The 26,896-nt window shown below is 41.2% G+C and overlaps 1 protein-coding gene across 1 annotated transcript; it reads left to right on the plus strand.

The window, feature by feature from the left end:
- Positions 1-223: 223 nt before the first annotated feature.
- Positions 224-26,558, plus strand: LOC146633744 (ubiquitin carboxyl-terminal hydrolase 22-like). Its single transcript, XM_085351884.1, has 13 exons — positions 224-640; positions 15,777-15,909; positions 17,200-17,313; positions 17,411-17,512; positions 19,122-19,288; positions 20,793-20,952; positions 21,444-21,546; positions 22,668-22,826; positions 24,095-24,221; positions 25,319-25,410; positions 25,818-25,880; positions 26,281-26,430; positions 26,516-26,558. The coding sequence occupies exons 1-13, from the start codon at positions 521-523 to the stop codon at positions 26,556-26,558; spliced, it is 1,533 nt and encodes a 510-aa protein (XP_085208010.1). The 5' UTR covers positions 224-520.
- The last annotated feature ends 338 nt before the right edge of the window (positions 26,559-26,896 follow it).

The following is a 26,896-nucleotide window of genomic DNA, read 5'->3' on the forward strand; positions in this document are numbered from 1 at the left end:
TACTCCACGTTATCCGGGACAGGAGGCGTTTGTCTCAAGCCTGTGTCATCGACGAAGTCAATGGTTACGGGACACTCTAGGTTGTAAAACAAGAACACCATTCGAGTTCCAACACGAACGTAGTGACGTAATTTTTTGTGGCAAATCATAGCGCAGGCTGGGCGGGCATTGTGAAGCTGTAGTTGAGTGTTAGCAGGCTAACTAGAGAAAGAAAGCTAACTAATCGTGAGAGTGGAAGTGGAGCTAAACGAAAAGCCAACTGTCAAAACAGCAAGGGGAACAGAATTTTAGTGAAGTGATAATTCTGTTTGATGACTACATGAAAAGATTTAGACCTAGTTAATCAAAGACCGTGTTTGTCAGATGCCCGTGGAGCATTTTGGATACTACATCGATTGTCCCATTTCCAAACGGAAACCATTTCTGGACAGACAATTCGTGCTAGCTAGCCTAGCTAAGTGAATAATCCAGGAGACTTTTCATTGTCACCTAAAAACCCATACTGAATGTTTTGTCTGTCATGAGTCCGGCCGGGTGCTCCCATGTGAACGGTTATAAGGTGGATAATTGGAAACAAAATCTTCGAGTCATATACCAATGCTTTGTTTGGAGTGGTACTGCTGAGACCAGGAGACGCAAGGTAAAAACAAAAAAACAAAAAACACAGGAACTGCAACGCTAGCCTCACAAACAGAAGTGAAATAATTTTTAATGTGGCACAGACAGACAAAGAACTGGAGTGCAAATGGTGTCCCACACGAAGCACAATCACAAAATCTTAATGAAAGTACTCTTGCAGCAGCAAATGTTGCCAGTACTATGGTTAGCCACCGGTAACTTAGCTAGCAGGACTCTGCCTGGTGAACTGCGGATACTGTAGGATCCTTAGCAGAATTAACTAAAACACTGAAATTGTCTTTAATAAGTGAAACACTGTTAATTCGAGAAAATCTGCTATTAGCTGAGCGTTTTGCTGGATGTCTAAACTTGGATTTTTTTCTTTCCTTTTTTTGGAGTTGTGGTCACGGGTTAACAGTAACCACACCAATTGGGACCTATTGTGTCTTCGCACGAACACACAGAGTCCTTACGTTATTAGCGGGTTTCTGTTGGGCTTACTAGGTCATTGTTTTTTTGTGTGCGTGTTTCTTTTTTTTTTTATTTTGCTCTCTTCTCTACCCTGGCCATGTCGCTTTCAGGGGCTTCCGCTGATTGCTTTATTCCCAGTTTCTTTTTGGGCTCATCCCACACCTGCTTGGCCTACACAGCTACGAGTATCTCTCTACACTGATGTCATCACTGGACCGTGCTGCAGTTTCTGTTATATTCCCACCCTTTCACTCCTTTTCTTTCTTCTTTTTCTTTCCTCTTGTTTTTTTGAGCCACTGTTTTCACATTGTCTAGCTTGGCTTTGTTTTCACCTTGCATTAGCAACAGTTTGATTGTTGCTTGCTTATAAGCCATCTATGCTTCACCTGCATGTTGTAATGCATATTTATGCCGTTGTGATAAAATAGGTACTTCACAGTGATGCAGGATGGGCAGAGCTGGTGAGTTGATGCTTTCCCCCCTCTCCTCATCTTCACTGACATAATGCAGGTAGTTCAGATGAATAAGAGCTGGCTTGCTTGCTTTCCTCCCGCTCACCCACCCGCTTCAGTGCCTCCTTCATTTAGTGGACATAATATTGGATGTAAACCAGTGTAGCAGGAGGCATCGGCCCCATCCTTTTATCGTTTGTGATGCACTGTTACAGCCAGAAATATTGCCTGTTGGGGAGGGTGGACCATGAGTAGAACAGCCAAAAGCATGGCTCAGTTACATTGCGGGTATGTTAGAGCAAATAGTGCTAAATGGCCAGTAACCCTTTTTTGCTTATACAGTGTTGAAATGACATGCTTTAACTTGAGCACAGCGCTCACCCTGTCTGTCTTAATTCTTTTTTCACCCACCCAAGACGACAGAATTATAAAGCAAAACTGTGAGAGAGCATCTGAAAATGTATACATGACGGTATAATGGGGGGCACTGCTACAATTTATTTTAAAAACCTGTTTGGTTTCTTTGGCACACTACAGACAAGAAAGCGCTCAACAGCAGCTCAAGTCCGTCGTAAAAGTATGACTTGTCATAGGTGTTGCTCACTTCTCAGTGATGTACAGAGTTATGGCTAAACTCCTGTTGTTGTGTTTAGTGGTGGCTAATCTGGTTTGTCCTATACATTTGGGAGGAATCTTTCCGTATCTGTTTTGCAGCGCTCTCTGTCTCAGCAACATTCCTGTCAGCTCCACACAACCATCTTTTTTGCAAGATAATATCTTCCAGAGTCTCTGAATCAGCAGCAAGCTCCGCTTTTCACATAAAAAGTACGTCTAATAAATCTTTCCATGTGTCTGCAATGTTGAGACAAACACAACAGCAGTTTATCAGAGGTATAGTGATGTTTCTTTTCCTATTTTTTCCCATCAATCCTGCGCCATCTGTGCTTGGTAGTATGCTGCATAAATAACAGTCATCCAGGCCCAATCCTGCTAGATGTTAAGTGCTCAAGGATAGATGACGGTTTTGCATTGAAAGTAGTGACAAGCAGGTTTCTGTACAGTTTAACATGTTCAGTTCCAGACTGGATTGCATTTTAATTCATGCTCTGTGCTCCACATTTCCATGTGCTTTATCAGTTCAGTTTTTCATTATAATGTATCCCCCTAGATTCTCTATCATGTCAAATTATCACAATACGCCTGTAGCCTTAGAGTCATGCAGGCTTTTTCCATGTTTCTTGCTTGCTATACCTTGTTATATTTCCTTCATCGAGCATATGACTATTTATTATATTGAAATAGTATGTTTACATACGGCTGAAAGCAGGTAGAAAAGAGAAGTTAAAGTTTCTGCATTTTACTTAGTTGATATATTTGTGCCTTACAACTTGTCACTGAGCCTGTTTAGCTTCTAACGAATGTAACATGCAGAGCACTACTGTGCTGGTTCATTGGTACAAAAGTAAAGTTGAGACCACTTTGTGTTTGTTCTTAAGATCATTAGATACCAGTATGACTTTATGTTGAATACTTATTGCATCAAAATGGTTTGATTAGATGACACTGACACTGATGGATGTTGTGAATGTCATATTCATTGACTAGATAAAAGCTTATCTGTGCAGTTCCTTTTGCATATTCATCTTACACTGGTGGGAAGCCCTGTAAATTAAGAGGCACCTTCTAGAAAGATGAGAGTGTGGTTTTGGTTTTAGAAGTGCCTTATAATCTTGTAATCTTGTATTGCATTTTTCCCATCTTCTTTTAGAAGGGACTGTCCTCAGCAGCCTTCCTGTAAGCTGTCACTCTTCCTACCTTAAGCCAATATCAATTCCCAGGTGATGCATTTACGCTGTCGCCTGTTCTGAATGTACAACCCTTCACTGGTAAAACCCGGTAGATTGAACATCAGGAATAGGACACTGCAGGAGAGATGTGGTGACCCAGTGTGGCCTGGGATTCTGTGTGTTTCATTTTGAGGACCTTAGGATTATTTATTTTTTGCATTATGGTTCTAGAGCAAATTCCCCATTCAGCTGGAATGACAAGTACTCTTATCTGCTGTGTAATGTTCTGCAATCTGCTACTGACACACAGTTGAAATATTAACCATAAACTCCACGTTTAATGTTGTTATTTTTTGTAGACTCTGTCACGCCTGAAGCCTGGTGTCATTTTGTTCTAAAAATGTAGCAACCGTCTTCTCTGCACAATCACAAATGGCCTCTAAATCATTTCGTAATTGGGACACAAACGGTCCATTGAGAAAACAATTAAATACAAATAAAGGGGCGTTTTGAAGATGCCCCGTGAAATGAAATGGCAAGAATAAACAAGTATGCAGTGTTGTTTGTCTTCGGGGTGGATTTATTCCAGATGAATAAGTCTGTGGTTCATTGTATTTAGCCTTGAACAAGAACCTAGATGCTGGTTAGTGGAAAGATCTTCTTTAGCCATACTGGGTAGCGAAAGGATTGGAAAGGAAAGACCATTGTTTTGGTTTGCTTTCCCTTCTGTCTTTCAAATCCCTTCTGTTTTTGATATGCTAAGCTAGTGTGCTTTAAATTCTGTGTGTGATTAAAATGGGTATGTCGTGTGGGACCTTTTCTGTGCTGTTTCCTGACATTTTATTTCTCTTAATTGCCAGATTTCCATTTAAGTGGACTTTGACAGAAGGGTGTCAGAGCAGCTTTTGTGTCATTTGATTGAGGCTAATCTATTTCAGTTGTATTCAAAATTTATAGTTTGTGAATGGCCATGGTTGTGAGTGGTAATGCCTCTATTCATACTTATTTATCTTGACATTGCTTAATCCAGGACGATGAACTCTTATTTCATTTACTGGACTACTCCACAGTGAGGGTCTGTGCAATACAGTTAAACAAGAGATATTACCCTAGGTTGAGTGGAAACGGGGTAGGATGAAAGCAGAGTGGGGTGGGGTTGGCAGAATTTTTACAACCATAACTACTTTGAAGATTGTGCTGTTACGTAGATTAAAGAGTAATGATTAGAGAGCTGACAGTAGTGAACTTGTATTTTCTAGTTTTGATAAATCATATATGATCTGAGAAACCACACCCCCTGCCCCCCAGCCTTCCTCTACCTTTCCCATAAGTGCAAACCCCCCTTTGTGCTTTTCTGCTTTTGATGAGAGAAGATGAGAAATAAATCATTTGCTAGATGCTGCTGGAAATTTCAGAAAACGGATATATTTTCAAGGCTTGACACAATTACGACGCCCGTCTCTCCCTCCTCTTCTTTCAGTTGGCATGCACACATGCACAAAATCACCGAGGCACGGCCCATCCCAGAGAGCGCCTGATTTCTGTGCTATGAGGAGATCTCTTTGTCAGATCTGCCTCCATCGCATCACAGGCCTGCTCCTTGACTCATCAGCATACGTTTCTAGCGCCAGGATCTATTCCTACAGTCTCTTCTTATCACGCTTTTTTCCTCTTCTGCGCCCACGCCGCTGCTGCCTGCTTTACCTTGACTTTATTTTATTTGTAAACCTTGCTAAGCCATGGTTCTTCTAAAGTCTAGCCTATTAAGTTTGTTTCAAATACTCTTTTGATTATTCATATTTTATTTAACTTTATTGGTGTGCAGTACTGTACAGAAATCTTCAGCAGCTACTCATTTCTTTAGGTCCAGCTATTTTTTTTAAACATCTACATACATGCCTGGAAATATAGTGTATATAAAGCAAAAATAGAATTTGTACAATTCTCAATAGGTTGAAGGACAATATTTTGTGTCATCGCTGTTTTTCCACACAGCCTGAACCAAAAATCGATTTCTTTTGTAGTTTGGCATACCCCAGCTTTTTCTTCCAGTTTCCCTTCCTTAAGAATGGCTTCTGACAGTCACTCTTCCACTGAGACCATTTCTGATGAGGCTTCAGTGAACAGTAGATGGATCAAAATAAGGGCCACATACATCTCTCAGGTCCGGTGTGAGGTCTTTGTGGGATCCCCCCCGTTTGTTAAGGGCATGGCTTTTAATACTATCCATCTTCCCTGGATAGTTTTTAAGTCTGTCACTTCGTTTTTTTCAAGCTTCAGTTGTCACGTCTTAAATTTTTAAGGACACATTGCACACCATGACAATATATGCCAAATCTTCCAAGTTTTCTTTTGGGAATCATCTTGTTGGTGTAAAAATGCTATTTTACACAATTTAAAGGGTTGTATTGTTATGTGTAGTTAGAGCACTGATTTATCCCTTGAGTCGGGTGCCTTTTTATACTTGATTGATACATAGGTCATTATGAAGTGGTTTAACAATCAAACGCACAAAAAAAAAATATCACATTTCTTGGTCTGGTCAGATATAAGGACTGAAAAACCTTGGGAAGAACTGTTTTTCAAAACTACTTTAAAAATTAGAAGAAAATCTGGCTACTTGGAAATGGAACAAAGAAATGGTTGGGTTACTCAAGGCTTATGCTGAGTATTTATTGGAATTAAATAAAACATGGGTTGAATTATTATTTTTCGAATTATATCTTTATCTGAATTAATTTGATTTTGTGGATCCTGGGAAATGCATAATCAAATGGTCTATTTTTCTGTTAGTTATTTATTTATTTTTTTTCCTCTCATCCGATTGGCTTGCAGGCAACACTCTGTGGCTTTGGTGATGTCAGATTTTGGTTCCTGGGCCCCTGTCCAGGCCTGTTTTTTCCATGTCTGTATGCTCTTTGTCACTCCTTGGTTTCTTCTTATGTGGGTTTCGGTCTGTCAAGCACCATGGCTATGGCTCAGTGAGTCAGACTAAACAAATGGTCTGTAAACCCCTCCCAGAGTAATCATGGACCTGGTGTGTCACCTTGTGGTGCCCCTTTCACATGCTGTTTGCCTCCCAGTTTTTTAGTCATAGAAAGTCTTGCCTCATAAATACTCTGTGTCCTGAGGGAACTGTAACATACTCTGTGAACTTCTTTGTACTGTACCCCTAGGTGCATTTTATACTATTCTGGGTTTTTTCATTTCTGGTAAGACATACCAAAGGACAAATGTTAACAATCTTCCACTTGGAAGCAATTTTAAGTAAGTAGGTACAAAATTTACAAATAATAGCCACATATGTAAAGTGTTGGTTAAGCATATGGGTAGGATTTTGCATGAAAGTTTGCTCTTAGATAAACAATGGAGAGGAACATTAAAAAAAAAAATAGGTGTTTACAAAACAAAAGCTTTTGTGTTGTGGTATTATCTTTTGCAATGGCCTCATTGATCCTTACACCCGAATATTCAGATATGGGAGTCTGTGTAAGTGGAAAAAGAGCATGAGTTTGCAATTTCATTGGTCTCATTCCCCTTTGACTGATTCCCTCTTCCTCTCCCACAGACTGTTTCTTTTCATTGTCCTCCCTTCAACTACACTTCTCATTTGACTGTCCAGCAGGCTTTGGAAAGGCATCACTGCCACAAAGCATGCTGTTCGTGGCATGAGCCAGCCAATGAGGCTGCTGTCCAGCCCTCCCTTAGTACCACCATCTGGCTAATGAGCTGTCAGTCACTCTCCAGCGGCTGACCAGAACCAAGAGGCAATCAATCTCTTTTTTTTGTAGACACTTGGTCATTCCCTATAGTTAAAACCTTTCACTGAAGTGACAGCTTTTCTTGGGATTGACATTATGTCTACAAAACATTCTCTCTCCTTGTGAGAAAGACAATAGCATCAGACACTTGGATGACAATTACTTGGGTCTGTTCTGTAATATCACTTTTAAGGAAGCTATATTGCAATAGCTCCATTGTGGCTCTGTTCAGTGGTGCTTATAGATTTTCTCGCAAGTGATGGTTATGGCATATTGGTGCTGAAGGGAAAAACACGCAATTTGATGATTAGTCCAAGGGTGCCATTCAAAACAAGCTGCTCTTCAATTTCTGATTAAATAAATAGTTGTCTTATTTTGGTAGAGCAGGCTTTGGGCATCTGATAGCTGCAATAACCATATAGCAATTTGTTAGCTTGGACAGTTAAACATCTCTGCAGCTTAACAAACTTGTTCATAAATTATTATTGTTTTTAAGAGGTGAATTGAATTAAAGTTGGCTTTGTGCTCTTGTGTGATGGAGCTTTTTGCATTGATTCACAATGACCTTTCAAGGGAGTATGGCTGGTTTCCAAGTATATGCATATTCCAGAAGACGATCTCTAAATACAGTATTACTAATTAAATACCATATTTCATCTTTCACTGCTGCATTCTGCTTCCTGTTTTCTCCCACATCACTTAATGTCTTAAATAAAAGAGTAAAAGAATAGAGAATGCAGACTGTCACTCCCTTATTCAGTGATCTTAATTACTTTCACATATTCATTATGTAGATTATCACGTGTTCAGCAGGCCTACAAAATCTGCACAAATCCCCAGTATGGAGTTCTCCTTCATACACTGTTTATTCGTGTGTGTGTGTGTGTGTGTGTGTGTGTGTGTGTGTGTGTGTGTCTTTTTTTTCGTTTTCCTGGGAAAAGTAGACTCTGTACACTAAGGGCTTAGGGTTTAGCTTTGTGTCGTTATACCACTATATGTGACAGTATGAGGCTAAACTACACACTCTAACAATCCCTTATGTCTCCTACAAGTTAAAATTCATATGTATGAGGTGGGAATACATTCTCAAGCCAAGACTACACAGCATTCATATCACTTTCAACAGGCCATGCAATGAGCTGACGTGAAACCGTACAGATTCATGTTGTGTATCTCTAGGGCAGCTTACTGAAAGTGCATGTTGTGGGCCAGGCATTGTTATGTGAAAATAGTGGGGGTGGGGGGTTACAGCATCATTCTGCCAAGACAGTGTCAGGCAACAGCCCCATGAGGTCAGTCAGAAGCAGGGCGGTTCTGGAGCATCACCATCAGTTTCCTTCCATAGTCTCTTGTTGACTTGCTCCTGTTAAATATGGAGTCAAAGAAGACTCGGTATATGTGCACACTTGTGTCCAAGTACCACAGCAAATGTCTAACAATGTCTGTGTTTGCTGTGTGTGTTTTCAGGCGTATTTATAGTATGCACTTTTAATGTCAGTTACGGTTAATGTATGTGTGTGTGTTGAAAAGCATGCATGGGCTTATGAGTGCTAGGCAGCATGGTGAGTCACTGTTCTCATATAGCTTTGCTCTCTAGTCTGTATTGACTTTGTTGCCCCTCCCCTCCTTGCTCCTCTCTTTACAGCATCAAGAAGGTTCTCCGTTGAGCCAGACCTTTGTCCACATCATAATTGTTGTCATCATTCTCTCTCCTCCTCAGTTACAGCTCATCACATTACTGGCTACGTTTGAATAACTGAATGCATTACCCTTAATGCTTGGAGTAAGTGTGACGTACTGATGGCACTTTTGTGAAGTTAGATCTAGAGCACTGGAGGATTCATATTTATTCCATCATAGTCATTTTTTGCTAGTAGCCCCACACAGCATCGGTGGACTCCACAAAGCATTATGCCCTCTTTTGCCCATGCTAATAATAGATTGGAGGTATAGTCGTTTAAATCGGTGGTTTTCTAAATCTGCTCTTCTATGAATCAGCAACTTTGCGCATCATTTCCCTTCACTCAGAGCACAGCCTAACCGCCCTCAAAGAGCGTGCATCCCAGGTGGGAGATGCAGCCTAGCGCAGCACGAACATGAGCTTGCTACCTGCCCGACACTTGTTCCAGTCATCTGAGCCAGCGGCTGATCAATAGCTGATCTAATAGAACATTAAAAGCTCCAGGTGCAGACAGAGATGCAGGACTGCTGACACTGAGGAGTAGACAGCCTGTGAACTATTGTAAGAGGCAGAGAACAGGGATAGATTTTCTGCCCAATACAGATGTATTGAGGTAGGGGAGGGTGAGGAGTAGGGTAAGGCGTGGCATTAGCAGGGTTTCTTGTTTTTGGTGCTATGGTGCAGTGGAGAAATGGGGATTAACATCACTGCTGGTGGGATGAGTTTGGACAGGCAGTTAAAAACATGTTATTAATATTAAGTACAGTGAGTAGCTTTTCTTACTGGTGTATTTAGGGCTTAATTTATACTCTAAAAACGGAACTGCTTCTTCACTCTATCTGTTCTACTACTACTGTCTCCCATTTTACCTTTTATATGTTTTACATGCGACCTTAAAGATTTAGAGTTTGTTGTAGATGTTAGTTTTAAGTGACGTAATTAGTTCATTTCCTTATTCACTCACCAAGCTCATAGAGCTTTTCTTTGGTGCTGCCCCTTCTGCCCATTCAAAGCTGGCTGCCTCACAGACCAATTTGAATAAAAACAGAGCTTAGTGCCTGCAACCGTGAATATCCCCTCCACTGCAATGTCATCACAATCTAGCCCATGCCTACTAATGCTTATCCAAAACATAGACCGCACTGGGAGTTCTGCTGGCTACCTCTGTGTCATTGCATGGTACTGTCCGCATTGATCACATCCTGACTAGCATATTTTGTTGCAAATCAGATAAGTGAATTTTGAATTCTTTTCTCTTCTGACAGTAGAATTTTGCACAGGAATGGTATTTTTATCCTGCAACCACTGGCTCCTACACAATTTGTGACCATTTCTGCCCACTCCCACTGATAAATCATCTCTGCGGGGATTCAGGTCTCAGTCCAAATGTTTTTTTTCCTTCTAAAAAAACATAATGCCTCAAGTACAGTTAACAGCGGCATTTCTGTTATTGTTAACATATGAAATAGTTGTGTTAACTTCTGTTGTTAAAATTCTGTTGCAAGTAGCTGACAAGAGAAATGATAGAAATAGAGGGTATCAAGTATTAAATCTGGATATGTGCTATAGGTGGGAGAATCATTACACTGCCACCCAATATCAATATTTTTTATATAAATTATTGTGTATGTAGTCCAAACTGATTTTTTTTTTCTTTAAATTGACCAATCCATCACTACTTTATAACTAGTCATGGTGGTATTCATTAAGCCAGATTAAGGTGAATAGAAGGTAACTAATCAGTGTTGGAGAAGGAGAAGAAAGTGACTCAGGTAATTCATTTGCCATTTAAACAATAAAAAAAAAAGAAAAAGACACGTTACACATTTGATAATGCTACAGTGAATAAACCATCATTGTATCATCAGGATTATTTTTTCCCCATTCCCAGGTATACTTTAAAGTAAGAAAGAGCCTTTCATTAGAATGGAGGACTAGGTTCAACAAGAAAATAGGTCAGCTGATTACCTGAATATATTGAATAACCAGGTTTTTCCATCATTTAAATTTTTTTCTTCCCTAAGCTTATTTTGTGATGACAATGCTAAGATTCATCGGGCTCAGCCTGTGAAAGAGGGGTCCACATAGCATGAGTCATTTTGACACATGGGTTAGCCATTAGAATACAGACCTCAGCCCCACTGAAAAACCTTTGGATGTGCTAGAGAAGATGCTTTATCTGAGACTGTAGCAGCATAACTACTGGTTCAGAGGCACCTGATCTACCATTAACTATAAGCTAACAATAAGCAAAAAGGAAAGTTTATTGTACTGAAAATGTATGCTGCATCTAATAATAATGCCTAAAGGAAATATATAATGTAAATGGAGCAGACTGTCTCTAGGGGCGTTTGGCTTTTGAAAGTGACTTGCTGAATTTGTGGGCTTGTGGCTAATTCAGCTTGAGGTGTTTTCACCATATTGGTGATTGCGAATTTTTTTGTTTTCTCCAGTTGTTTCGAACATTGGTGCAGATGAGCTTCAAATCACCATTTGCAGGAGTTGTAAGGATTTTTTTTAAGTACCGTAATTGTCGGGCTATAAGCCGCTACTTTTTGCACAAGCTTTGAACCCTGCGGCTTTTAGTCAGGTGCGGCTTTTCTATGGATTGTCCAAGATTTTTGTGATATCATAAGAGGATTTATTTTGTTTGTTCCGCTGTTGTACGGCACTACGTTGACTGGCAGGAGGGCATGTGATCAGACACACAGTATCGGGGTTCAAGAGTGGTATGTTGGTCACGTGTCCATCCGCCAGGCAACATAGTGCTGTACAAGTAGCGCGAAAAACAAACTTCAAATTAACGCTACGCGTTCAGCGGGAGTCGTGGATGACGAGCGGCAATAAACTTGCGAAAAGCAAGTTATGCTCAACTCCACCGGTGGAACCTGACAGCGTGGAAAAGTGTGAAAACATCCATGATCACCAACGGATTTCAAAGGGCTGGACTGCTGCATTATGGAGAGGAAGACACCGCCACGGCCCTTCAGAGGGTGTTCGACTCTGACACTGACAACGAGGATTTGTTTGGTTTTGAAAGTGACAACGAATGAAAGAAGCTGAGAGTGGATGACGTAGCCATCCTGAGCCTGTTCGTATCAGACACTGGAGGAGAGGACTTTGGTGGTTTTAGTGCGCAGGAAGAAGAGAAAGATGGTGGTGAATGACTGACTTTTCTTCTTGTTAAAGCCGTGTCACTGCACCTGAGCCTAAAAGGTAGTCCGAATCTATTTTTCTGGTGTGCTGTAGGTTATTGTTATGTACTACATTTGTTACTCATTTATGAAGCACAGTACATGTTTCGTACTTGTAATTACCGCTACGTGCACATATACCTAAAAAGTTATGCAAATATGTACCCATAACTTGTTTTTCAAAATATTAATAAAAGTGATGTCTCCAAACAGCCATCTCTTTCCTGACAATTCCCTTTGTGCATATTCTCTTACATAAGTCAACATTGAAACACCTGCGGCTTTTGGTCAGGTGCAGCTAATGTATGTACAAAACAGGATTTTCCCCTGATTTTAGCTTGTGCGGCTAATATTCAGGTGCGCTTTGTAGTCCGGGAAATACGGTATTTGTCTCAGGAAGTGAGGTCTAAATATACTTTCTGTCCAAATATCACATGACAGAAAGTTAATTTTTAAGGAAGCATAAAAATGTTGCATTTCACCTTTAGGGGCCACTGGAAACAAAATGCATAGCCATACCAAGCGGCGAGATGAGATTTTAGCAACTGTGCCTTGCTGAACGGCGTTGTTACTTGCAGCTATAATGTTAGTTTCCTGAAACACAAAACCTGTACACAGACCTGAAACTAATGTGCCCGTAGGAGCCCAATTCAACGTCCCACTTCTTTGCCCAGTTCTTTGTCATGGGAACAAAGTTTCACTACAGAACATATTTACAATTGTAGTTAGTTATTTTAGGAATTGCATTATTAGTGGTATCTTTGATAATTGTGTAATAATACCATTTCATTGTTCACTGTTCTAATATGTGGTTTGTCCAGGAAGAAGAAGGCAAAACTGACTGGACCTCTTTTTAAATTCTTTTTTATTTCTATGGCACAATGATGGTTTATGTTTTTCAGAGTGTCTCAGGTTATGCTTTTGAATCCCAATTCAAAGTTAACAATAGGCAGACAACATAACGCGGGACCGCTGAGTTTATATGCAGTAGCATTAGTTATAAAGTAGAGGGTGAGGTTAGTTTCACACACTGTGCCTAAAAGTGTAAAACCGAAAGCTGTCTGGTCAGTACTTTTTCCTTTTATTTTCGGTATCTTCACCTACTTCACAGCTCTTTTTGTGCTATCTCCCCTCTAAGTGGGTGACTCATTGCATCAGGTCTGCACCCTAAAAGGCTTTGATTAGATTGCTTTCTTTCTCCTCCCTTTCCTTATTCAATTTCTCCCTTTCAAAAAGGCATGCTGACAACTTTCTGCTGTAGTGTCCTTTAGATTCCTAAATAAACAAACAAAGATCAGACAAAGCTCTGATTTTAATTAGATCATTAATACTGCATTTATATATTTATTAGGGGTGCAACGATACACAAAATTCACGGTTCGGTTCGGTTCGATACTTTGGTGTCACGGTTCGATATTTTTTCGATACAAAAAAATGTTCATGCCTTTTTAATTTGTCATTTATTAAAATTATAAATATATATTTTAACTCAAAAGTACAGTTTTTAAATTTAACCCTAACCCTTGTGCGTGTTTTTTATTTTGACAGCGAATGCGCACCTGCGGACCACTTATGTGCAGCCCTGGTTATTTAGCTCGTCATATTGCAGCCACAGAAATTCTTTTGTCCATGAAACCATAAAGCTGCACTTTCTTTTTGCCTTATAGTCTGATTTGTCATAACTTCTCCGTTTTGTGGTAAGCTTTTCTTTGGCTGTCACTTCTTCACCCTGACCTGTCTTATTTGGCTCAGCAGAACTAAAATATATATCTGTCTGTGAAGGTTCTCAGTCATCCAGGTCATCGTAGTCAAATATATATCCTGCTGCTTTTACACACACACTCACATAAGCTCAGCGATTCTCTGCGCGATCAACCTCTCACATGTTTAAGCTGCGGGAGATTTCACTTGTCATGTTTGCATAGTAAGCTAACGATTAATAAGACGATGTCAGAGGAATTGGTGCGCAAATTATCATCACTCACCAATCAGTGCTGTCGCTCTCTATACACAGTTCGCACGATTGCAAAGTGAAAGCAAAAAAGCAAGCGCAAATTCAAACGCGATTTCAATATGTCACATATTGACAGTGGCTCACCGATGCCAATTACATAATTACCAAGCGACATTTCTGAAAGAATGCAAAAGCATTGACATATATTTTTCCTTCCTACAATAGCCCGACGGGCAGGGCAGAGATAGATTTTGGTAGCCCGACTGGAAAAATCGCTAGCCCCGGGACGTCGGGCTAGCGATTTTGCGAGCCCTGTATCTGATTGAGGAATCACTCATCTTTGGAAAAGAGTTTATTACAGAGAAATGTCTCTTTCCAAAATAAAAGCTATACTATCCGCTTCTTCTGGGCTATATTCTCAGCAGCATATTAAACATATCAGGTCCCCATAAGGAGAATCATGTGCTAACAGCTGTCTAAATGACTCGGCTAAAGTTAATAGCATGCTTGCTTGTTTTTTTTTCTGCTTCCACTTGTCTTTGCACTAGGATGATGTCGGCGTAAATGTGCAGTCATATTCGTTGTGTTCCCACTAGTGCTTTCAGGTTAATCTCGTTGAAATGACCTTAACGCCACAACACGACAAATCTCCGTTAATGAGCTACCGCCGATCGCCCCGTGCATGGGGCTAGACGGCCAACACGTTAACGAGCTAACTGCGCTAACACACTAGCTCCCACCCATGTAATTGAGCATTGCGTGGCACATCCAACATACTGTTTTACTTTAGTCCATGACTCGCTTACCTTCAGGGTCATACGTCACATGAAAACCAAAATAATTCCAAACGCCAGATCTGAATGAGGGTGGGGGAGGTCCATGTTGCAAGGAGAGCTTAACTTCTGTCTCGCTAGCTTGCCCTGCGCTCTTCCTTCTGACGATGCTGTCTGTGTTGAGCGCTCAGTGGATCTGCATTCGACTACTCCGCCTAGGCTGCACTGTCGAGCCTAGGCGGAGTAGTCGAACGCAGATTCACTGAGCTCTCAACACAGACAGCATCGTCAGAAGGAAAGTTGATAAAATAAATTACAAATTTTGTATTGTTCGATACATATGCGTACCGAACCGAAAGCACTGTATCGAACGGTTCAATATCAATACGAATATCGTTGCACCCCTAATATTTATTTATAGTAGTTTCATGTTGACCTTTCACCCTTTTTAAATGCTTGACCTGCATGTCAAGCAGTTCTGTCCTACTCTATTGCTGATCACATTATTTAGGACTATAGTTCTACACATTGTGTTCATAGAACAGGTCCTTTATCCTCTGTGTCACTCATGCTCTTTAGCATTTTAGCTTTATAGTTGCTGCTTATTATTCTACATTGATTCCTTTAAGGAAGAGTTTTTTGCATGTTTGCCAGTTATGCCATGTTATGAATGAAATCACTGGCAACACACCTATTGCTGTTAGTGAGTTACCCGCACATTGTTTGCATCCTCTGGTGTGCCTGTCAAGCATCAACACCCTTTATGGCTTGCACATGTTTAATACAGAAAGATTCACTGTGAAATTAATTTGTCGCTGTGTTTGATTTGTCAGCAGGCCCAGCAGTCTTTAGTCTGTCCTCCTGTCAGGTTCATTCAAGCTTTGTGTCCTCAGAATTGTTTGTCTGACACTTGAAGATAGAACTTTATTTTTCTGCTCTTTATACTTTTACTAGGCCTCGAAGCTCTGTCCTGCTTCAGAGGATTTTCTCAAAATTATGGACTTGTCCTTTCCTGCCTTGATCTTAATTCCTTTTGTCCCCTGTTCTCTCCCAACCCCCGTAATCCCTTGGGTCCTTCTCCCCAGGCCAAGTCGTGTATCTGTCACATGTGTGGCGCCCACCTGAACCGACTCCACTCTTGTCTCTACTGCGTCTTTTTTGGCTGTTTTACAAAGAAACACATCCACGAACACGCAAAAAACAAGAGACACAATCTAGGTAAGTTGCTCACTCTCACGCACTCTAAGACCCTAGTTGGTTATATTTAAATTATTCTCACGACCAGTGGCAAAATAGATGCTGACTGCATTGCATTACAGTTCCTGTGGGAGTGCCTAGTCCCAGTCACATTTAAACTGGCAGTCTTCTTCAGCAAGGGGATGGTAGACTTTTGCTAATCTTGTGCTACCAAAAAGAGTAGCTTCAACATTACATACCAATTATGCTAAATAAGACAAAGGTATTAAAGAGCAAGATTTTGACATCACCCTGATGAGCACAATTAAATGTGGGAACAACAGAGACAATAGAACAGTTTTGTACACATCTTAATGGCTTTAATTGATTTAATCCATTTCAGCAGTTTGGTCACACACACACAGACACACACACTCCGTCCTGTGTGCGGGGATGCGGTCTTAATTAGCGTTGAGCTTTCCACAGGTGCCTCCCTGACACTGGCACTCTGTTCCTCTCTACCTCTAATCAAATTAATCCAAACTCCCTTGTCTGCTCCACTGCTAGATGTCAAGCTCCCTTCTCAGTGCTCTGTACCCATCATTTTCACTTCCCGTTCTTAGCAGGCTCACTCACAGGACTTTGCTCATGCCTTCTTTGTCTGCTTATTTTTCTATCAACCTCATTTCCCCACCTCTTCATCCTCTTACTGTTTTGCTCTTATGCTTTACTCATTTCAGCACGAGTGCTGAAATGCTTCTCATGCCTTATGCAGGACCTTGTCTTCCTCCTCTCTCTGCCACTTGTATTATTCTAATTTTTCTTCATTAACCGGGTGCTGTTGTATGCAGTGGAGCATCCTGTTTCTATATATATTTTACTGTCTTTTCTTATTTCACGCCCTTGCAAAACACTGAGCAGCACATATACACCGGTTGGTTTTTCTACATGATGCATTAGCTCACCTTCTTATTGTGAGTAGCGCCAAAAACAGAAAGATGTCCGGTTAATCTAAAAATGGGTTGTCACAGCAACAGAGCTGAAATATTGTTGCTGTGGAGTTTGAAAATGGAAGAAGTTGGGTTGTGTTAATGGGAAGCACAAGTGGGGGTGGTAGACAAATACACCTTTTCCATCACTGCCTGCCTCACATCTGTCATTTTTCTAGTGGAAGCAATAAGATGGTAACACTTGGTTTTATCAGTGGTTTTAGACAGCAAAATAATCATTTTAACCCCCCCCCAAAATGTCTATTACTGTACAAAAAAAAAATACTTATAATTTGATTGCAATCTAATACTCACTCTCTTTCCCCCTCCTTCCTTCCTACAGCAATAGACCTATTATATGGTGGAATATATTGTTTTGTGTGTCAAGACTACATTTATGACAAAGACATGGAGCAGATTGCCAAAGAGGAACAGAGGAAAGCATGGAAATTGCAAGGTATAGCATTCTGTTTTCATTAATACAGTTTTCTTTCTTTTCTCTTTTTTAAACTAAAGCAGCCTGGTAATCTCTGCCCCGTCACATTTGTCCACAGGCATAGGGGAGAAGTACACGACGTGGGAGCCGACCAAGAGGGAGCTAGAGTTATTACGACACAATCCAAAGCGGAGGAAAATCACTACAAACTGCACCATAGGTGGGCAATCGATTGCACTGTGTATTCTGCACGTCTTAATCTGCACAGCTTTTCTTCTCATCGTAGTTGTGATTGCTGTGGGTTTTCTCCATGGCTCTTTGTGTGTTTGTGTACGTGTGTGTGCGCGCAAGTGTGCTTGGAGTCACTCATGCATTTAGGTGTAATATTCAAGGTCAACCAGACTGGGCAGCCCCGCAGGCAGTGGACTGGGAGAGGCAGGACACAGTGTTCCCTCCCAGATATATGCACACTACATCAGAATGTGTGTCTATCTCTACCCATAGCTTGTTTTCTCTTTGTTCCTTTTTTGGAGTTATCTCTTGCCATGCTTTTACCCCTCCTGTTGTTTCCATTGTGTCTCTAATTTTGTACATGTAGTAATTTACCCTTTTTCCCCGCCCCGTCTCCCACCAGCCTTCACTCTCTTTATACCTTCAAACAATTTGCTTGGTCAACCTGACTGGGCAGTGGAACTGGTGTCTTTGTGTGTGTTCCCACCATGACCAGTCTAAATTGTTTAGGCGCTCACTGAGCACTCTTATCAAGAACCAAACCTTGGTCAGTTGGATTAGACCCAAGATCTAGCTGTGTCTCACCTGTTCTTCTGGCCATCATTTCTCACTCTAAATGAATTCATTCAAAGCTTTGGGAACACATCCAAGTTGCACACAGTGTTGCTGGCATACCTGACCCAACACCATATTAACTTTTCAGCCAAACAAAAATGGATCACAAAGCATTGGTGGCTTTTATGCATAACTTCATTATGTTTAAATACATGAACCAGCCTTTTATATATCAATCTAGTGTTAAAAACCAAATCTAACTCAATTTATTAAATGTAAAAGAAGTGTTCAAACCTTTTACTTGACTTTATATTCTTACAAGGTGCATTTGTTTCACAATTTACACTACATGCCAGTACAAAAGCGTGACATCCAATTAACTCTTCAGAGCTCTGTGATTAAAATTCTGTCGAGCCACAGCTCAGGTTAAAGGCATAAAAGCAACGCGTATTCCCAGTAGCATAGAATTTTGATGTGTGTCATCTTCAGAAGTCCTTTGTAGGGATATATCGCTCAGTAAAAGACACATGACAGCTCACAGAGTTTACCAAATGCCATTTAAAGGACTCTGAGATAAATATTTTACTTTCTGGAAAGAGCTCTTAGTGAACATGAAGCACTGCTCATCTTCTGGTCACACCTCCATGGTAGAGCATGGTAGTAGCAGTATGATACTATGGAATTAGTTCTTAATAACAGGCCCAGGGAAACCCAATGCAACTCAGTGAGTGATGAATAGTAAGTAATACACCTTTTAGCATGAAGATAACCCAAAGCTAACGGCTAAAACATTGCTGAATTGGGTTTGGAATAACTGTCTGGCTAAGTTGAGCGAAAGCTTAGAGCATTGAAAAAAAGAAAAAGACTTGTAAATAGTTTATGTACTGAATTATTTTTTGAACAAGGAAGTTCACTGTAGTCCAAAGATAAATATGATTTAAAAATCTCTTCATCGTCACCAGTGCGAATTGGAGTCACTGCCGTGTTTAACCTTCAAAGCCCTGATGTTCTCCCTCTTCTTTTATTCCCTTTTTGTTCCGCAGGTTTACGAGGGCTAATAAATCTGGGCAACACGTGCTTCATGAACTGCATCGTTCAGGCTCTGACACACACACCACTGCTACGAGACTTCTTTCTCTCCGACAGACACAAGTGCGAGATGCAATCAAACTCCTGTCTGGTGTGTGAGATGTCGCAGCTCTTTCAGGAGGTACGACGCACAGTCGACATGTGCAAACTTGTTAGATAGGTTTGGTAAATGGCACAAAGAAAATGGGTTTGTGAATGTTTAGTTTTTTATCATCTTTTTTTTTTGTGTACACAGCTATAATTTTAGAGATTTTTAACAACCATGCAATACAGAATGTTTTCTCTGCCATAAAAGGCTGAGTCACTCTTGTGCTCTTTTGTCAAGTCCAAAGAGGGAGGCAGAGACAAGGGAAGAAATGCTGCCTGAAAGGAATGTAGAGTGCAACATACAATGCAGTAATTATACACCTTTATTGAATCTGCTCAGCCAGATTTAAATTACGTAGCCCTTAAAAAGTCTTAACTGTTTATTCTTCATGCAACAGAAAATAGGCATTTTACATCTAATAAACTCAACCCAGAGTCTTACGTAATGACTGCCTGCTCTGCTCCCACACTGTCTCACTTCCTTCTTACATCCTCTCATTTGCAGTGTATATGGGCACACAGTTGGCAAGTGGTGTTATAATATATAACGAGTTGAATCATCAGCCCCCCACCTCCGCAACACACACAGACATGTCTGTCCTGTCTCAGTTAGCTGAACTGTTCAGTTGTATTTCACATGAAGTGTCTTTGAGGCATAAAATTCAGGATTTTACATTTAAACAGTCCGGGGCACGTGAGCAGTCTTTTTTTTTTTTTTTGTGCCTAAGCCTTGTTTCATAGGTTACATCCAGCTCCCCTCTGTATCTTCATCAAAAGTCATCTTGTGGCTCTGTAGGCACCTGCGTGATCTCAGGCAGCTTTTTTGGATTGAAAAGGGGAGGTGTGGCCTGCTTTGATCAGCGACTCTCTCCTCTTCCTCTCCCCTATTCTTGTCTTCGTGTTGTCGCGTAATTCGTTTGTCAGCCACCTTCAGACTGCCGAAAAGGAGAAGAGTCTGTAAGATTCAAAAAGAGACGTCAGCTCAGCATTTTTTTTTCTTTCACCGCTCAATCAGACTTCAGAGAAAACTGAGGAGTATAAAGCGACGTGCGCGCATTATCCGCACGTCGAGATGTGAGATCCTCTGGCATTAATGAGGTCTTGTTGGAACTTCGTTGCACTGTTTTTGCACCCTGCCGGTACTTGCCTTGTCACTTGCTTGTCCATCCTGACCTGCCCTGAATTCTCAGTCCAATTTCAACAGCAAGCCAGAGATCTCCAGCACATAACAGATGGATATTTTTGCTGCACACTCTCCCTGTTTTTCCCCCACCCATCTGCTTTGACTTGCCTCTGTTGTGTCTTACACTTTCCCTCTCTGTGGATTTGCTGTCATCAGAGCTGGTTCTGTTTTGTAACTTTTGTTAGAATTCATTTATATCTGGCAAGACCTGTTGAATGAAGTGCTTACAAAAGAGCCAAAAGAGACTGGAATGAAGTGGATAAAATAACACACCTAGTAACACCTGGAAAAATAGGCTAACCACCTTTCTTCTTCACCCTCACCCACCTGTCCCATCTTTCATCCCTTCTCCCAGTTCTACTCGGGCCACCGTTCGCCCCACATTCCATTCCGGCTGCTGCACCTGGTGTGGACTCATGCACGCCACCTCGCAGGCTACGAGCAGCAAGATGCCCATGAGTTCCTCATTGCAGCATTGGATGTACTGCATAGGCACTGCAAAGGAGACACTATCAGTAAGTCGTCCTTAAACACAATTAGTTTAATGGGTTTATTTATTTATTGAGTTTGTGGCCCATAAATACTTTAGTTTGAAATTCCAGTTCGACTTAAGTGAGTAAACGCAGGTAAAAACAGTGTCGGCTGAGATTGAGGGGAGTGTTAGGAGACAGAGCCACCTACTGTCTCTGATTTGGCATATCGAATTATACCTAAAATCTACCGACAGACAACAGTGCCTTACTTCACTGGAAACATACTGAAGGAGACTTACAATGTACCAACGGGACAGCAAGCAAGTAGTGTAAGGAATGTCAATAGGCCCTGCTGCAGTGCAATGACAGGTTGACTCAGTCATAGCCACAACGGAAAGGCTTACCCTGATTGGCTAGAGAGAATAAAGAGCTGTGAAGTGGGAGTGAGGCACTGTGAAGCTTTTAAATGTGCTAAAGAGGTGGGCAGTGTGCAGTCATGTGTGTTCATATTGTCTCCTCTCTCTGGTCAACAGACGACAATGGCAAGAAAGCCAACAATCCAAACCACTGTAACTGCATCATTGACCAAATCTTCACCGGGGGCCTGCAATCAGATGTTACCTGTCAAGTTTGCCAGTAAGTGTGTGTGTGTGTGTGTGTGTGTGTGGGGGGGGGGTCAGATAAAACCCCCGTCATGATGCAATGGAAAGGGACTGCTGAAAGACAATCCCACTCGAGATGTTCACTAAGCATTCATGTTGAAGCAGCATCACGCCTTCTGTCTTTTTTTCCCTCCAACATTTACTCATTCATGCATCCTCCACATATTCCTGTCATCTTCAAGTAGTGGGGGAACCATTGGTTTTTGCGCTCTTATTCAAAGACCCAGTCCCTGCAGAGCTGCTTTAATGGAGGTTGTCTAGACAGCAGCGCAACCCAAGCATTGCCTGCTTCCCCCTAGAGCTGTCCTGTCACATTAACACTAGCACGCTGCACTGAACTGGAAAGCACCTCACCCAGACTTGCAGGCAAGCCCAGCCCAGCTTACTGTGACATTACCTGCCTCCACTGTGAAAGTAGAGACTGCTGATGCAGAGCTGCTCATGACAGTGCATCACCGTGGCAGTAAATCACGCCCCTTCATAATCATTAAAATCACTTTTTGAATATAATGGGTAAGCTCTTAAGCAATAAAATGCATCAGCAAAGGCTTTCAAACTAAAGTAGTGCCATACTGGTGTCAAATTACTGCAGAGCTGATCTCCTATTGCCATAAATGCATGTCTGCTTGCCTTGCTAGCCACCCACTGGTTGCTCTGGGTATTGCAAAACCATGACTCATCTAACCAACATTGATAATGTTTGGCAGCCCACCCCTGTGCATATATATTTATGTATACTCTACACATTTTGCACTTGAGGCCTCTGTTTTGCCTGGGCTGCAGTCCATCACGCTTATTGGGCTGTAATAATACAAATTCTTTACGCAAAGCCATTTTCTTTGACGTAACACATCATTGAATTGCAGATGAACCCGGAACAACTGTGTAGACATTATTCACATGCGCACATTCAGTCTTCCATCAGCCTTAAACAAAGACATGATCAGAATCTCAAGGGGGCTGTGGGAGTTTAATCTTACTCGTTACCATCTATGTCATCATCCTGCCAAGTGACGCCAAACTACACAAAGCCACACACTAATAGTTAAACATTATAATTGAACTCCCTTCTTCTTCTTCTTTTTTCCCCTGTAGTGGGGTTTCCACAACGATAGACCCTTTCTGGGACATCAGTCTGGACCTTCCTGGCTCTTCCACGCCTTTTTGGCCCCTCAGCCCTGGAGGGGATGGAAGCACAGTTAATGGCGAAAGTCACCTGTCAGGATCCACCACGCTCACAGACTGCTTGCGCAGGTATATATTCATTCATTCATACATAAGGTTCAGTCCAGGTTCCCCAGGAGTGCTTTCTTTTGCTTTGTGTTTTTTAATGCAACACTTTAACATTTTGAAAAACTGTTTAAAGCCACTGAAAAAAAGGCCTGCTGGAAAACTCCATATAAGGTGCAGATACTCCCTGTTTATGTCTAGACATGGAAAACTGATATTATGGATTATAGTGGCAGCGGCAGGGCCAACTGGCAGCATGGTGCTGGAATTAGTTATACTGTCACCTGCTGATTTTGCAGGCATTTTGCATTTTAAGTGTTTTTTGACATTTTTATGTAAATGAAGGTTTGTTTGTTTTGTGTTTTGTTTTTTAATAAATGTTTCTGTGGGCATTTTTTCTCTTTTGGAGAGTCAAAGAAGAACATTTTTTCTTGATTTTAAAAATACTTGTGGATGTGTCAGTGAGTGTGATGTAAAATACATAAACAAAAAGCAAAAGCAAACCAAAACCCTTCTCAGGTTGGATGCTACATGTTTATCGGGCTCCTAGTAGGCATATTAATCTGCGCTGATTTAAAAGGAAATAAGCTTTTATCAGTCCACCTGCATCTTTTCAGGAGCAGTCAGACATTCACCCCACCCCTGCACATGTACAGGGGGTCACATATAGTTTCTATTCAGGCACAACAGCCGTGTTATCCTTGAATCTCATCTTCTCCCATCACCAGGTTGACCAGGGAGTGTGACCTCTCATATCTCCTCTACTGCCTCTTCATTTTTTCAATTTGTTTTCCTCTTCTCCTTATCTTATTTCATTCTTTTCCCGTTTGCCCTCACTCTCTACCACTCACATTTGTCTCATCCTCCCCCTCTCTTTTTCTCACCTCCTCTCCTGCTGACTTTTTTTTTTTTACTGCAGCTTCTCACACATCTCTAGTTGCTGCAGCAAGTCTCTTAAAGCTACAGAACTGGTTGATGTTATTGCCATGGTGATAAAGGCGTTGACGACACCACATGGGCTTTTGCGTTAGGCAAACTGACATGCGTATGTGCTGCAGCAAAACCGTGCAAGCAGGCATATTATACAGACCTTCATGTTCTTCCACTGATACGGAGAACAGCTTAGTGCGCTCCACATTCAGAGGACATCTAACACAACCAGAAACACTCCACGCAGAAATCTTTCTTCCTGCTTCTCGCGTTTCATGCCTCCGTTCCATATCCATTTTCTGGCTGCACGTTTTAACACGTCATCTCTCCCCTCTCTCTTTATTGCATTCTTCACTCTGCAGGTTTACGCGACCTGAGCATCTAGGAAGCAGTGCCAAAATAAAATGTGGTGGTTGCCATAGTTACCAGGAGTCCACCAAACAGCTGACAATGAAGAAGCTTCCCATCGTAGCATGTTTCCATCTCAAAGTGAGTCACCCATGCGCTGCCAATTATCACTCGTTACATTGTCTGTCACTGTCTGACAGTTTGATTATTTAAGGCTAATCTGAGGATCTAACATTCGCACGTCTAATTTTGTCACCACTCCGAAATAGTTAAAAGAGCTGTGTGACTTAAAAGGAAAGTTCACCCTTAAAATCAAATGTGTGCATGTGTTGATGAGATTCCTGCATGCTTTTATATGTAATTGAGCTAATAAGTATTTCCTTATAATGCTAAGGTCTCATCCCCTAAAAACTTGAGCAGCAATTTGAGCAGTTTTATGTAGGAACTACTTTTCTTTCCATCGTGCTACCCATTTTTATTTTTTTTTTAGCTTTTTTGCTGCACGGAGGAGAATCTTGAACCTGCCCTCGCTCGTGACAGGATGTAAACATTAATGCCAAGCTATAAGGTTGACTAGCTCTGTGTTTCCTTTAGTTAGAGACTGCACTGCAGGCCAGAGGAAAACAAATGCATTTGATCTTGACGTGAACTTTCCCTCCTTTCCGCCTTCATGCCAATGCATTCTGCTGTTCAATTATCTGTACTTGTTCTATATTGCAGTGGCATTAATATATGATTCATTTTGCTCTGTGTGTATGCAGCCTTTCATCTGATGTCAGCAAGGTTCACATTATGCAGTGCCTTAGCTGGCTGGTACATGTGCGTAGGTGTGTTCATAATTCAATTTAGCTGTTGTTGCCTCCTACAGTGTTGCACCTTTGTGCAGTGTCCCAGGACATTTATGATTTTTAATGACTCATATGGTGCTCCATTATCTTCATGTTTTATTTATTGCAATACTGGAGACCTATAATGTATTTGTAGGCTGCAGTAATGTTGTCTTAGATGGATATCAGCCTCACTTGTTATCTCATTACAAATATGGAAATGTTTGACAGCCAGGGTGGAAAACATACATTTCACTCATGTTTTTTTTTTGTTTTGTTTTGTTTTTTTGTAAAAATGATGCCTGTTAATTCTAAACATATAGTATTGGTTTCCCCACCCCCCGCCTCTCTCTCTTGCCACTTCTCCTTTTCCCGTCTCCCTTCTCATCAACCCTCTCTGGCCCTCTCCAGCGGTTTGAGCACTCTGCTAAACTACGGAGGAAGATCACCACGTATGTTTCCTTCCCCCTAGAGCTGGACATGACACCCTTCATGGCGTCCAGGTTAGATGATCGCTGAAGTCTACATGTTTCATTTCTACTACTAATGAGGCCCTCAGCTTTTCTTTTCATATATATTATAGTAAATATTTGGCAGCTAAGATCCAAATGGGGAAAAAATACTTTTCCTCGTATAGCCTTCACCTTCCCAATTCATTTATTACATTTCATGACATGCTTTGTGTAAATGCTCCCTAGTAATATACACTGTCACTAGAGCATGCAGCAGCAGTCTTGCCCCACCCCTGAATGTTGCATCCATTCAGCTCCGCTCATAGACTGAAACATCATTAGTGTTACAGGCAGAGAACCAACGTGCTTTCATTGATTGTAGTATTCTGCCACCTAGTGGATTTTTGAGGAAGTTTATACTTGCCTCAAACATTAACTGTCTTCTTTGTCTTTTACAGTAAAGAGAGCAGAATGAACGGGCAGTATCAACAGTCGGTTGATGTATTAAACAATGACAATAAGTGAGTACCTTGCATTAGCAAAATTCACGAAATATCACTAAATTATCAGCATTTGTTGCTGTATGACATCAAAGACTCTTACACAGTAGCACATGCTAATGACCCAAACCATCCGGCTGTGACTTCCCCTAATTAAATCAATTTGAAGCCTATTAAAAGCTGCTTAGTTTTCTTCATCCATTGCAGCTACAACTGCTTTAATTTTCCAGGACATTTATTGGGAAGATACTGTGTCGTTTGTGAAAATGTTTTTTCCTTAATATCTCTATAGTGTGAAAAATGACCTTAAAGTTTAATGGTACTGGGTTTTGAACCGAACGAGCTCATTTACTGGTGGGATGATGGGATATTCTTGCATTAAAAACTCAGTTTTTCCATTTCTTTTCTTTTTTCTTTTTAGGTATTCCTTGTTTGCTGTGGTCAACCACCAAGGCACATTAGAGAGTGGCCACTACACCAGCTTTATCCGCCAGCACAAGGATCAGTGGTTCAAATGTGATGATGCCATAATCACCAAGGCTAGCATTAAGGATGTACTCGATAGTGAAGGGTAAAAGTCAAAACACAACATTAGTGGTACACAGTCTGATACAGTGTGATACTGTAATTCATTTTGTTTTCTCTTTTCTTTCTAGGTATCTCTTATTCTACCATAAACAGTTCCTTGAGTATGAGTAGTCTTTGTGACCAATGACCATGAAGAACCACTTGCTTTTAAATGAGACAGTCATGTGACTGGCGACAGGATGAAACACACAAAGCTACCTGAAACTTTCTGACTACCAGTCTGCTCCTCCAGTTCTTGAGGATGAAAACAAACAAACAAACAAAAAGAGATGTGTAAAATTACACATACTTTCAAAAGAAAACAAAACAAGCACTGAGCTACTTCTTGGCATCTACTTGACAAAACTGAATAAAGAGGAGGAGGAGGAGGAAGGGTCAGGCACCGCCAGTTCCAGGCTTGGGCAGAGGGAAGAGGCTCCACACCCCGTCGCTCTCTCTCCCTTCCCCTT

The sequence above is a fragment of the Diplotaxodon limnothrissa genome, linkage group LG4 (genome assembly GCF_057381915.1).
Source record: "Diplotaxodon limnothrissa isolate DT_005_m linkage group LG4, D_limnothrissa_male_GT1.1, whole genome shotgun sequence".
Lineage (NCBI taxonomy): Eukaryota > Metazoa > Chordata > Actinopteri > Cichliformes > Cichlidae > Diplotaxodon > Diplotaxodon limnothrissa.

Bases quoted from the DNA above. Each gene is read 5' to 3' on its own strand.
- LOC146633744 (XM_085351884.1), top strand. From the start codon at position 521: ATGAGTCCGGCCGGGTGCTCCCATGTGAACGGTTATAAGGTGGATAAT. The intron at 641-15,776 runs GTAAAAACAAAA...CCTTCTCCCCAG, and splicing joins CTGAGACCAGGAGACGCAAG to GCCAAGTCGTGTATCTGTCA. The intron at 19,289-20,792 runs GTACGACGCACA...CCCTTCTCCCAG, and splicing joins TGTCGCAGCTCTTTCAGGAG to TTCTACTCGGGCCACCGTTC.